This window comes from Leishmania major, chromosome 31 (genome assembly GCF_000002725.2).
Source record: "Leishmania major strain Friedlin complete genome, chromosome 31".
NCBI lineage: Eukaryota > Euglenozoa > Kinetoplastea > Trypanosomatida > Trypanosomatidae > Leishmania > Leishmania major.
The window spans coordinates 239,584-252,120 of record NC_007272.2 but is presented as its reverse complement, the minus strand read 5'-3'; the positions used below and the strand labels follow the sequence as shown (position 1 = coordinate 252,120).

The following is a 12,537-nucleotide window of genomic DNA, read 5'->3' as shown; positions in this document are numbered from 1 at the left end:
GTTTGGGGGAACATGTCTTTGTACGTTGATCTTCTTGAACCCTGCTTTTACTTTCCTCCCTTCTTCATCGCTGTAGAAAAGCCTCCAACGTAAAGGTTTTATAGTCGCCGGCTGTTTTTTTTTGTTTTGTTTTCCGGGTGCTTGCTTTGCTCTGCCACCTTCAGCGTGGCTGTCGAGTACGAAGTATACGCGCTTGGCGCTCTTTGGGCCTGTGGAGTGATTTCTTCACTCCGCACTCGCGTGATGTCCTGCGTCAGCGGCTGTGGCAATGATTCTCGATACCTCTCTGTGTGCTCCCTCTGACGTGGCGGGGCACGAACATTCAACAGAGAGCTACTGTGTGCATGCTCCGTTTCCATCCCACTCACTCAGCCACCACCACCCCTCAACCCCCATCCGTCCCTCTTCTCACCCTCGCTGGCCTTTTGCCGGCCGGCAACGTTGTATCCTGTCGCTCAAAGGACGTTCTCCTTTTTAGTGTCTTTCATGCAGCGTGTGTGTGCGTGTGCGTCAGTGGTGGCCGCATGTCATTCACGTTCCCCTGCTGTTGCTGTTGCCCGTCAGAAACCCGCTCTCGCTTCCGTTGCCCCACTCCTTTGTTGCCGCTGTCTTCCGCCCTCTACGCCCCTCTGTTGGCTGGTTGACTTGTGTAGTGCGTTCTCGGTATATCTGCGTTGGTGCGGCGCCTGCAAAAGGTGTTAGCGCCCCCATCCCCTTCGCCTTCTCGGTGAGCCCTCCTCCTCTTTATCTGGCTTCTTTCCTTTCGCACCTCTCTTCTCTGCACCGCATAATATTTTCGCTCTTGTCTTCGTCGTGATTACCCATCTCTGCCCAGCGCCAGACAGCGAAACCGATCAGAGAGCCCCCTGCGAACGCTTGTGCGTGACTCGTGACGCTGCGCCAAGCGAGAGCCGCGTGTGCGCGCGCGCGTGTCTATGGGGGCGCGATGTTCCATGGAGGGGCACTGAGAAGTTTTCATCTACAAACATACAATGGCGAGAGCGTGCGCCCGTGCGTCATGCCTAGCCTCTCCCCCTTTTCCGTCATCATTGGTTTCCTTTGTATTTTGGGTTATGTTCATCTCCATCTCTCTGTCTGTGTGTGTTTGTGTGGGTTTATATACAAGCTGATGGTATTTGGCTATCGCCCGACCGCTCCTGCTCCCTACAGTGGAACACGCAAGACAGGACGACGACGAAAAACTGTCCACTGTACTCGCACACCGAGTCGCGTCTGTGTGATGGCAGCAGGAGCAGTGATGCTCCAAGGTAAGCACGCCTTTGTTTTTCCTGTGCCCATCTCGCCGTGGGTCTGATCCACAGCGAGATGACGTCTTTGCATCTCAGTCTCTGTCTTCCTCTTCAAAGAACAAGCCCGCTCTATGTATTCCTACTCTCATTGCCCAACACCACCTCCTCCATCTATTCCCTGCGTGAATCCTTACTCAGCGACTGCAGGGGCTGGATCGCGGCAGCGCAAGGCCAGACACCCAGGGCTGATCTCTTTTCCCCCTTATGTTCCACTATCCACTCCTATTAGACTCGTTGCTGGTGTCACTCGCCTTCGTCCCTCACATACGACAGACAAGCTCACCGTCTTGCTCTCGATCAGCCTACGCACCGTCGACTTCTGCCTGAAGTCAGTGATCCTTGTTGTGACAAGTGAGCGCGTCGCTCCTGCGGTGTGCCTTTCTGTCTCTCCCACACTCGCTCTCGCTCTCTCCCTCTGCGGCTCATCGATTCGATTATCCTTCCAGGTTCTCTTCTTTTGACCTTCGCGCTGCTATGTCTTGCGTGGTGGCGTACTCCCAGACCGTTCACTCCACCTCTCGCGCACGCAACGGCGTCTGTCAGAGCCTCCAGCGCGTCATGTGCGGTGCGTTGAAGAACTCGAGCCAACGCCGAGAACCCTTCGACAACGACCCGTAGCACTTGGCACGATGCCAGGCCGTCCTCAGCGCTCTGCAGAGCACCGTCGGCATGAACACTGCCATGTGAAGCTGCACTGCTGAGGAGTTGTAGGCGATGACGCTTATGGCGAGCACGGGTGACCATCCCGCCACATCGCGCGCCGACTTTTCCAGTGCGTCGCACGTTTACTTTCCTTGCAGCCTCTACAACTCCGCGGAGACTTCACATGAGAAGACGATCGAGTCCTTGGAGCCGGCCGGGGCGGAGCCGCGACCACAAGCAGGTCGGAAAGTAATGGGTTGGTGCACGGCACCTACGCGCTGGCCAACGGGCTGCGTGAGGTTACGCCGTCGTCACTCAGCACCACCGCCTCCGGCATCTAGGTCCAGGACCCCACCACATCCACTGTGACCCTTCCCACTTCGAATCGAGTCGAACAGTCGCCACAACTACAGCAGTTCACAACGGCGTGATTCGTCACCGAGCGCCAACGTTTACATCGCCGTCGTCTCAACCGCCTCTTCCTCTGTCCCTCCCCGTCGCCGGCCTCCCATATAAACTCTTGTTGACAGATAGGCATACAGCACTTCTGGCCATGCACTAGCAGACATCCTCTCTCTCCGGGCGAGTCCTTCAGCCGCACAAGCAGCACGTAACACTGGCAAGGAGACGTCACGGACTCTCTCAATCGCCTTTATCCTGTGTGCCTGCTCGTTCCGATCGCCTCTCTTGCTCGTTGCTCTCGTCACCGCTCTCCCCTTCCTGTTTGTTGTTGGGGTGGGGGCATTCTGTATACGGCGGTGTTTGCCGTCGCGCACCAGTGTCTTTGTTTCATCGCACGTACCATCACGATGCGCGCCTTCACGCAGCTACTCTGGTTGGTTTGGTTTCTCCGCAGCACATCAACTGCGCATCCTGACGTGCTGGAGAGCCCGCACAGCCGTTCAGTGTTTTTCGGGGGCCCTTTGCGTTACTTGCTGCTTTTCTATAGCGGTGCCTCCGTCACTGTGTCTCTGCCGGATGCCTGACACTCGTATGGGGGACTCGTGGATGTCGTCGCTGAAGCCCATCAACCCAGAGAAGCTGCAATTTACCCATGCCACGGGTATGTCGAGACCTTGTCAGTGCCCTTTATGACGCGTGTGTAGTGACACCGCGCCCATGACGTCGTCAAGCAATTACTGACCCGCCTCACGGTGGTGTGCGGAGCGCTCGAGCGTCGCACCGGGGCTTTGGCCGCCATCTCGGTGACCTCGAGCATGCCACGACCGAATCGGTCATACTGCTCCAGCGGTAGTGGGCATGGTGCATCACGTCCGAACAAGGCGTCCGGAGGCCGGCGCGGGGGAGCGCGCGTGATGGGCGACAAAGGCGCAGCAGTATGCACACCGGTCAGCGCCACAGCGCATGCGCGCGAAGTGTGCGCCGCCTCCTGCATCCGATCGGGGGTGGGCTGATGCGGCCCAGGTGCCGAGAGCCTGAGCGGGGCGCACCCCGAGTTACACCGTCGAGTTCTCCAGACTCCATTGCACGGAGTCTCCACCCTATATTATATGCAACACCGCGGCCTGAGGCGACCGCGGGTGAAGCATGGCATACGCAGGCAGAATGTGCAGGGTCTCAGAGGGCCCCGGGCGCTGCACGCCTGGGTCGATGTGTGCAGCCCGCCCAGGTGCGTCTGGCGGTGATGGCGCAGCGCGTATCTGAGGCGAGTGGAGAAGTGCCCGTTAGACGCGTGGCCCCCGCTCGACCGCTCGACTTTTTGTCCTGGATGTCGAGGGCGCAGCCGTACGCCTGCGAAGGAAGGTGCTCTGCGGTGGTGTTTGCGTACACTTTTTCTGGCTTGTGCGTGGTGGAATGGACACATGCTGAGAGCAGGAAAGAGACGTCGCTGTAGCACAAGCCAGAGGCTGGCATGCAGCTGGAAAATGGAAGCGAAATGCTCAACGTGTGGAACACTTTCTTTTCATCCATGTGCCACTGCGCCGATGCTGTTGTTCAATGCATCTTCTTTCTCTCTCCTTATCTTGCCTGTTGTAGGGTCGAGCTCGTGGTGGGTATCCTGTGCTTGCAGACCTGATAGCGTGATCGGAAGAAGCGCAGCGTGTTTTGCTTGCCTGTAGAGGAACACCGCGCTTTGAAAGCTGTGGAGTCAGTAAGGGGAAGCTGCGAGGTGCCATGACGATGGAGGCCCCGGCGCAAGAGTACGCTGCCATCCTGCGGACACGAAGGAAGCGAGAGAGTAGCGACACGCCCTCTCATAAAAATGACTGGGCGTAGAGCTGCTGTTCACGCTCGACCACTGGCATGGCTAATCCTCTTCTGCCCCTGCTCTGAAGCTCACGCGGTGCGCGCTTCCGCCCAGTGGATTGCCTTTCTCTGTTGTTTTGGCCGTCACCCTCGCCTATGCTGCCTCGTCCTCACCGTCTATCTTTGCATTCAACGCCACATTGTCGACAGCGCCCTCTGCACACACACACACACACACAAAGAAGCCCTACAACGTTGGGCGTGCATAATCACATCGGAGGCACGCGCGATCGCTTCAGCTCCTCGTTGGAGACGCAATCAGCCGTCGTTGTTGGATAACACAATCGCAGTCGCATTCATTCTCATCGCATACGTGCCTGCATTTTTTAAGAGGGTGAAAGTGCCTGTCTCTTTTCTGTTGCTGGGTCTCTTCGTTGCTCTTCCACTTGTCTAGGCCCCCCCCCGTCTCTCTTTCTCGATCAGTTCCTCTCAGATGTTCTCACGCCGTTATCGAGGTTCTGTCCCGGTTATCGGTGCCAGCGCGCATGCCGCGCACCAGCCGTCTGTGCTCTGCAGGGCAACCCGCACCATGTCCCGCTTTTCAGTTAGCCCCTTCTCTTCTCCCTCCGTGACTCCCAGCGCGTCAGCAGCTCCTCAGGCACTTTCTGCCCCGCACAGGGCGTGGGCGCAGCGATGGTCGACAATGCAGTCACTGGCAGCCATGGCACCGAGCTACTTCTCGACCGCGCTTCAGTCCCGCTACACGTGTGTGCTTGTCACCGGAACACAGCCAGCGCAGACCCCTAGCGCATCAACCTCACTCTCAGACGTAATGGCGACCATCCGCCGCCTCTCCTATGCGGGCTGGCTGCACCGCCATCTCGGTGCGCCTCTCCGCGTCGACGACGTCTCTGCGAGCGTGGAAGGCAGTCAGAAGCTCAGCGCTCTCTTCCAAACGCTTCGTCAGCGACCCATCGGCAGCGCCTCAAGCACGGCTCTTCGTACGAGGGGCGTGCTGTTCAGCAAGGACGGCGGCCACCGTGGCGGAGAAAACGGCAAAGGCGAGGAGGAAGGGGCGGCGGATGAGGGGGAGGATAAGCCGGAGGACTGGATTGTGCCGCGCACATGCCTCTTTGTCCTCGTCATGATTGTCATGACGGTGGTGTTGTACCAGCTGGCGCGGCCGAGCGGCACCCATACGGGGTGGGCCTCGTTGAACAAGCACGCTGGTGAGATCAAGGAGGCAGTGCTGTATGAGAACTACCTGCAGGTGTACATGGACGACGCCAAGGTGTACTTGGGGCTTGTGAACGACCACGACACGCAGCGCCACATGGACGAGCTGGCGGACAACTACCGCGCCGCCCGGCAGCAAGCCTTGAAGGCGCAGCAGCAGCAGAGCGGGGAAACGACCCCCGCAGACGGTGGAAAGCACGAGCATGGCAGCAAGCTGCCCACGGCCGCCGACACGCCCGCGGAGCTGGAGTTGACCATGAAGGGGCGCCCTTTTGCCGAGACGGCACTAATCGGCGTCGGTGCCTTTGCCTGGGTTGTGCCCTTTATCTTCTTTCCCGTGTTTGTCATGTTCCTCTCTCAGTATATTGGCAAGTCGATGAGCTACGCGGTGGAGGCGACGAAGGGAAAGACGAAGGCGAAGGAGATGATCTTCCGCGTCGAGACAGCGTCGAACACGCGCTTCCGCGACATTGCAGGGATGAAGGAGCCAAAGAAGGAGATCACCGAGATTGTTGACTTCCTGCGCCACCCGGAGCGGTACACGAAGCTCGGTGCCAAGATCCCGACCGGTGCCATGCTGCTCGGCCCCCCCGGTACTGGCAAGACGCTGCTCGCGAAAGCTGTGGCGGGGGAGAGCGGGGTCGGGTTCATCCCGGCGATCGGATCTGACTTCGTCGAGCTCTACGTGGGCATGGGTGCACTGCGGGTGCGGCAGCTGTTCACGGAGGCACGCAAGCAGCGCTGCATCATCTACATCGACGAAATCGATGCAATAGGCCTGAAGCGGCAAGGGGCCGGCCACGGCGAAAAGCAAGAGCAGGAGCAGACCTTAAACGAGCTACTCACTCAACTGGACGGCTTTAGCACCGGGCGACGCGGCGATGTGATGGTGCTCGCCTCGAGCAACGTGGCGCAGGAGGCGCTGGACCCGGCCCTCATCCGCCCCGGCCGGTTCGACCGCATCATCCACGTCGACACGCCAGTCATCTCCGAACGCACTGACATCTTCAAGGTTCACCTGAGTAAACTAAAGCTCACCCCCGACGACACGCGCGGTGACTCTGCTGCGGCGACGACAGCAACGACAGGAGCAGAAGATGGGGCCGCAGGAGGTGCTGATGCTCCAACGGCGCCGCCATTAGCGGTGCCGGTTTCCACGGAGACCAGTCTCGTTCTGTCGCAGGTGAAGACAGAGGAGGACGAGACCGCGGAAGAGCGCCAGCGAAAGGATGATGCGAGTGCAGCAGTGTCGACAGAGGCCAAGCGAATCTCATCAGACAACCCCAGCAGCGACAGCAGCGCTTACGAGTTCGACATCCGCTCCGTTCTGATGCAGAAGTCTGAGAGGGAGCGGGCGTTGATTGATGCGTACGCGCAGCGCATGAGCAACCTCTGCCCCGGCTTCGTTGGTGCCGACATCGCGAATGTCTGCAATGAGGGCGCCATCCTTGCCGCGCGGGAGGGGGCCGACCACGTGAGCATCAGCCACCTCGAGCGTTCCATTGACCGCGTGCTCGCCGGAATCGAGCACCGCAGCCGTGCGCTCTCGGATTTCGAAAAGAACGTCGTTGCGCACCACGAGGCGGGTCACGCCGTAGCTGGCTGGTTCCTCCACCGCGCCGACCCGCTGATGAAGGTGTCCATCGTCCCACGCGGAGGATCGGCGCTGGGCTATGCGCAGTATCTGCCGAACGAGAACTTCACCCGCACGGCAAAAGAAGTTCGCGACTCGATCAGCGTGACGCTCGGCGGGCGAGCGGCGGAGCAGATCTTCTTCAATCATCTCTCCACCGGTGCCTCAGACGACCTCCGCAAGGTGGCCAAGATGGCCTATCAGTACGTCTCGTCTTTCGCCCCCGGCTCCGTGTATCCGCCGCCTGGAAGCAACAGCACTCGCCTGGTAAAGCCGTTTGGCGTGGACAAGGCGAATGATTTTGATCGGCGTGCGAAAACGCTAGTGGACGAGGTCTACGCTGACACGTTGGCGTTGCTGACGAAGCACAAGGATGACATGAAGAAGCTGGCTGACCATCTTCTCAAACATGAGCTGCTCACCTACGCGGACGTCGTGCACTACCTCGGCGAGCGCACCACTCGGCAGACCGACAGAAAGAAGGGCGTCTAGTCGGACAGCCAATGCGGATATCTTGCGGGGGGGGGAATGGGGGGTTGGAGAGGCTGGTCGGTGGTCAGCGGTCAAGATTACGAGGATGTGGAGTCGTCTGGTACGCTGGCGCAGTGATTTGTGCTTGGTGACGCATGCTGCAGCGTGTCGGGGGTCTATGCGGTGGGGTGCGAGCCGATAATGTCGTGGTCGCACGATTTGGGCTCACTGTGGACGTCGCCGCGTCCGGTTGTTCGCCTGTTGGACACAGAACGACGAAGGCACGACAAGGGCTACTGTGAAAAGGCTCACTGCCGAGAACTGCTGGCGGCACCGAACGAACCGGGATAGAGGCGGCCGCGGTGCCGCTCGAGAAACCACAGACCATGCGCCAATGTTCTATGCAAGACCGCTATATAGTCGCCTCGGCGGGTGCGAGTGCGCATGCCTCTGACTCTCTCTCTCTCCCTTCGCCGATGGACTATGGGTGTTGGTGGTCGTGTTTCCTGGATGCCGCCACACTACACGCGCACAGATGAGAGAAAGAGAGGTACTTGTCTTGCTCACCGCCCTCACTCTTCCCACATCGCCTTTTGGCTCTCGCTGTTGTACTCTTGCATATGTAATAGGTGCACATAATTTTTTTTTTGCGGCACGCACACACAGACGCACAGCCGCCATGTCGCAGCCGTACAGCGCCGTGGCAGACGCAACGGGTAAGGCGTACGTGGATATTCGAGTGTGCGACCTCCTCGTCCAGCAGGGCAACATGCCAAAGGGGCTGGACAGCGACTTCCAGATTGACGGGCTGTACGTGGTGCTTCGTTGCCAAGAGGACGTGCGCCGCACCAGCTGTCTGTGGTCCACGGCGCCTGGAGCGTGTGCAACGGAGCTGCAAAGCGCCGCCATGCAGCTGGGCGCTGCTGCGGGTGCATACGAGGCGCAGAGTGACGATGCCCTCGTGTGGAACGAGATGTTTCGCTTTGTCGTCCCCCCAGCGCTACCACTCAGCACTCCTGCCATCTCACCGCGTGCTCCACACTCTCCGCCCTCTGCGGACGGAGGAGACCCTCAGGGAGGATTCTGTGCCCCCTACACTCCTCCACTTCCCTTGAGCGGCAGCGCCAGTGGCGTCGCCGGCGGGCTGCATGACATACCCGGTGGCATCGCACTGCCCATGTCCACGGCAGCATCCGGTGGAATGAGGGCGGCTGGCAGTAGCGGTTTTCCTGTCCCCTACACACCACAGCCTTCCTCCCTTGCCATCTCGACCCCTCCACTGCACAGCGCGGCCGCCCAGAAGCAGCCCTCAGGGGGCGGCAATGGCGCAAGAGCCACTGAGGCCGTGGCGAGCCACGCTTCTCTCTTCTACCCCACCATTGAGCTCGAGCTGTGGCGCAGCGCTCCGCTCTCAGAGAATCTGCTGGGCCGGTACAAATATCATGTCCCAATGGAGCTGATGCAAGGCGGATATGCCCTCAGCAACCTCGATGCAGTGGTTGAGCGGGTGGTTTTGCTGCGCACCAAGGACGCTCCGAGCATCATGGGCAACCTCTACGGATGGAGCGGGCATCGACTCAGCTTGCGGCTGCGGGTGCAAGCGGTGGGGCTGGCGCCCCTGATGGCTGCATGGTCGCCCCAGCAAGGCAGTGAGGCGACGATGACCGCGGCAAGTACGATCGGCAGTGCCGCTTACCCGGCGCCCTTCCCAACGGGCATGTTGGGTAACACCGTGACCGGTGCGCCTCCGTACGTGGCAGCGGGCGTCTACGGTGCACCCCTGGGCACGCTGAATCCGGTACTGGTAAACCTCCTCGCTCCACTGGGTGTGCCCACCGGGGGAAGCGGCGCGGGACAGCTTGCACCCACTGTGATGATGTCGATGCCTGGAGGCATGGGCGGCGACAACCTCCACAAGCCTGGCCAGCCGCCTTTCTTCTCGATGTTCCCTCCCGCATCCGAAGCCCCCGCCGACGTTGGGGGGAAAATGTTTCACCCTCATCTGCCTGGGGTGCTGCCAGCGACGCCACAGTCCTCTGGCCAAGGCATTCTTGGCGATGGCGACTTGACGTGGCAGTCAAGCACCACTCAGCCGACAGTGTACCCTCCGTATCGACTGCCAAGGTAAAGAGAGCAGGAGCCCAAAGACGGGATGTGAGGGATGGTTATCGAGGATGAGTGCGAACCTGTCGGTTTTCCGACGCAGAAGAAGCACTGCTTACAGCGGCAAAGGGGGAGGGCGTGTTCCTCGGATCCTCATGCACCTCTCTCCTCCCGCACTCTTTTCGTGGCGATGGTACAGGCGCTGCTGAACGCTTGCACCCCACCCACTCTTTGTTGCCTGCGCAGCGTTCTCCTTTTCCATAGGGCTATACTGCCCCTCGTGAAGTGGGGGGACACCTCAACTCAGTGCGTGGTATCTCAGGGCCCAGTGCACCACCAGCACCATCACCACCCCACTCTTTGTGTGGGCGGAAGCCAAAGCCGCACCCCACCACCACCACCTCTCTCTATCCCTCTGCCGAATGCTGAGTCACTTTGGGTGGTGACAAAGTTAGGTTCCTACAACGCGGGGAAGTCAGAGCAATGTATCGCTGCTGATGCCAGCGGTCATGTTCTGGATGGCGTTACCTCGAAGCGGCCTGCGACAGTGCACACGCTTGCGCCATCCATAGGATTAGGCAACGTTTTAACGTGACTCGCACGCACTCCACCCCTCGCCCCTCACACTGCCTACTAGCTGGCTGGCCTGTGCCTCCCCGAGGGGGGATGCACCAGATGGTGTCCCTTTCCATCTTCTTGTGCCTCCATACTCTGTATCTCTGCTCTCCGCTTATTGCTATCTGTGCGTAACTGCGTAGTCTTCGTCTCTGTCGACGCAACTGTCATTCTCCTCGGAAATCTTCCGTCTCGTTGGCACCCCTCCCACCACCGAATATGGGCAAGATAGAGGTGACGGTGTGTGCGGCACGAAAGCTGCACGATTGCCAGCTGATTGGCCTGCCAGACCCCTTTGTGCGGCTCGTCATGGGCGACAAGCGGTACAAGACGCAGGTGGTGAAGAACAGCCTCAACCCAGCGTGGGATGAGACGTTTCGCTTTCACATCCCGGACGAAATGAGCACGCAGCTTCGGCTGGAGGTATGGAACAAGTGCACGTACAGCGATGACCTCATGGGCTACTACGCGTTATCCCTCGGTGGTCTGACAAAGGGCATTGTGAAGGACCAGTGGTACATACTAGAGAAGTCCAAGACGCAGGCAGAGCTGCACGTGCGCTTGTTGGCAGTGGACTTTGGTGCGCTTCCCAAGCAAGAGGAGCTGTGGATGGTGACAACGGACATCAACCGCGACCCGGTAAAGCGCGCCATGGAGGACGGCACCTGGCGTCCGGGGCAGAAGACCGCCCCGCAGCAGCAACCACAGAGCCTGGGAGTTCAATGCGTCGCTGCCCCGCCACAGCAAGCTCCGTGCGTCCCCCCACTGCTGGTACAGTACGTGCCCGCGCCGCAAGCTCAGTATACTCCGCAGCCGCAGCTAATGCAATACGTCCCGCAGCAACCGCCTCAGGGCTACTATCAGCCGCGCCCGCCTCTGCCGCAGCCCAGCTACTACCCGCCTGGCCCCCCGCCACCGCTGCAGTCTGGCTACTACCAGCAACCGCCAGTGCCGATCCAGCAGGTGTACTACACGCAGCCACCTTCACAGTGCTACGCGCCGCAGCCGCAGTACCAGTACTAGGCGAAAGCAACAGCCACGGGTAAACGTTCTAATATGGTTTAATCGCTACCGATTACGTGTGGCAGAGAAAGAGAGAGAGAGAGAGAGATGCAGACGAAAGCCGTGGGCCGGATGCTGTTGGGTTTTCCGGCTCTTGCGCATGCGCACACACTCCCCCGCATATATGTGTGCATGTGTACATATATATATATGTGTGTGTGTGTATGTGTATGTCTATATACATCGATATATAGTTCTCGTACCCTTCATAGACCTTCTCTTCTGGAATGCGCTTCTGTCATTGTCGTCATCTCCCATCTCCTGTTTGTGACTTTGCCGTGCCCGATGGCGGTGCGGTAATGAGGTCGGCGGTGCGCTTCTGCCGGCCACTTTATATATTTGAGTTTTTCCCACGTTTGGTTGCTCTTCTCCTCCTCCCTCCACCCTCTATCAGGATCCTCCTCTTTCTGCGTTGCCCGTCACTCCCTGGCGTAGATTTCACGGTAGTCTCCGCCTCCTTGAGTGGGCGTGTATGCAGTTACGTGTACGTGTGTATGTCTATGCGTGTTTGTGTGTGTGTTGTTTGCTTTTTCCTCATCCTCCCCTCCCCCCGCATGCCTGAATCTTTGTTGCTCTGAATTCGGATGCGCGTCGATTTGCGTGCGTCTAAGGTACGTGCGCGCCCAGCACCTGTGTGAGGGCTGTGATGTCCAGCAGTAGTGAGAAGGCAAAGACAGAGGAGGAGGTGACTGAAAGGCGTTTCTGGTGGTTGCAAGTGCTCCTGAGAGCTGGCCTCCGCTTCCTCCCCACCCCACCCTCCCTCTGCAGCCCCACGCGCCACCGTTTCCTGTCCTTTTCACCCCGTCGACTCCTGCCCCCCCCCTGGGGACCTTCTCCCTCTTTCTCTGCCCCTTTTGTCTTCGCTTCTTGTCCCTCTCCATGTCTGCTCTTTCTCTGCATAAGTGTGTGGAGGCGCGAGTGGCGTGTAGAAAAGACACCGAATGCAGAAAGAAAACACGATACCCCGCCTTGCCCACTTCGGAGTCTCACCTCTTGGCCTCTCTACCTCGTGTGTGTGTGTGTGTGTGAGGAAACATGACCGCAGACGCTCTTGGTACCCCGGCATACCGTGGGGCGGGCACTAGCACGCCACAGACACTAGAGATGAGGCGCTGTCCCAACGGCCATCCGAGTCAGCCCTCCATGTTCTTCTCTTCATGCCCACGCCACGGTCCGATCGATCTCTGTCTCTACTCCTTGTATCTCTGCGGCGAATGCCGTGCTTCTGTCACCCGCCCTGTGAGTAAAGTCCAGGTG

General features: G+C 59.4%; 3 protein-coding genes across 3 annotated transcripts; all 3 read left to right on the top strand.

Annotated features, from left to right (window-relative positions):
- Nucleotides 1–4,863: 4,863 nt before the first annotated feature.
- On the top strand, nucleotides 4,864–7,521 carry LMJF_31_0700 (putative ATP-dependent zinc metallopeptidase; the record flags this gene model as incomplete). The annotated part of the gene is made up of 1 exon (XM_001685003.1): nucleotides 4,864–7,521. One exon carries the CDS (start codon nucleotides 4,864–4,866, stop codon nucleotides 7,519–7,521), a length of 2,658 nt encoding a protein of 885 aa, XP_001685055.1.
- Nucleotides 7,522–8,035: 514 nt separating this feature from the next.
- LMJF_31_0690 (conserved hypothetical protein) lies at nucleotides 8,036–9,628 on the top strand (the record flags this gene model as incomplete). The annotated part of the gene is made up of 1 exon (XM_001685002.1): nucleotides 8,036–9,628. One exon carries the CDS (start codon nucleotides 8,036–8,038, stop codon nucleotides 9,626–9,628), a length of 1,593 nt encoding a protein of 530 aa, XP_001685054.1.
- Nucleotides 9,629–10,437: 809 nt separating this feature from the next.
- Nucleotides 10,438–11,241, top strand: LMJF_31_0680 (conserved hypothetical protein; the record flags this gene model as incomplete). The annotated part of the gene is made up of 1 exon (XM_001685001.1): nucleotides 10,438–11,241. The coding sequence occupies one exon, from the start codon at nucleotides 10,438–10,440 to the stop codon at nucleotides 11,239–11,241; it is 804 nt and encodes a 267-aa protein (XP_001685053.1).
- Between the last annotated feature and the right edge of the window lie 1,296 nt (nucleotides 11,242–12,537).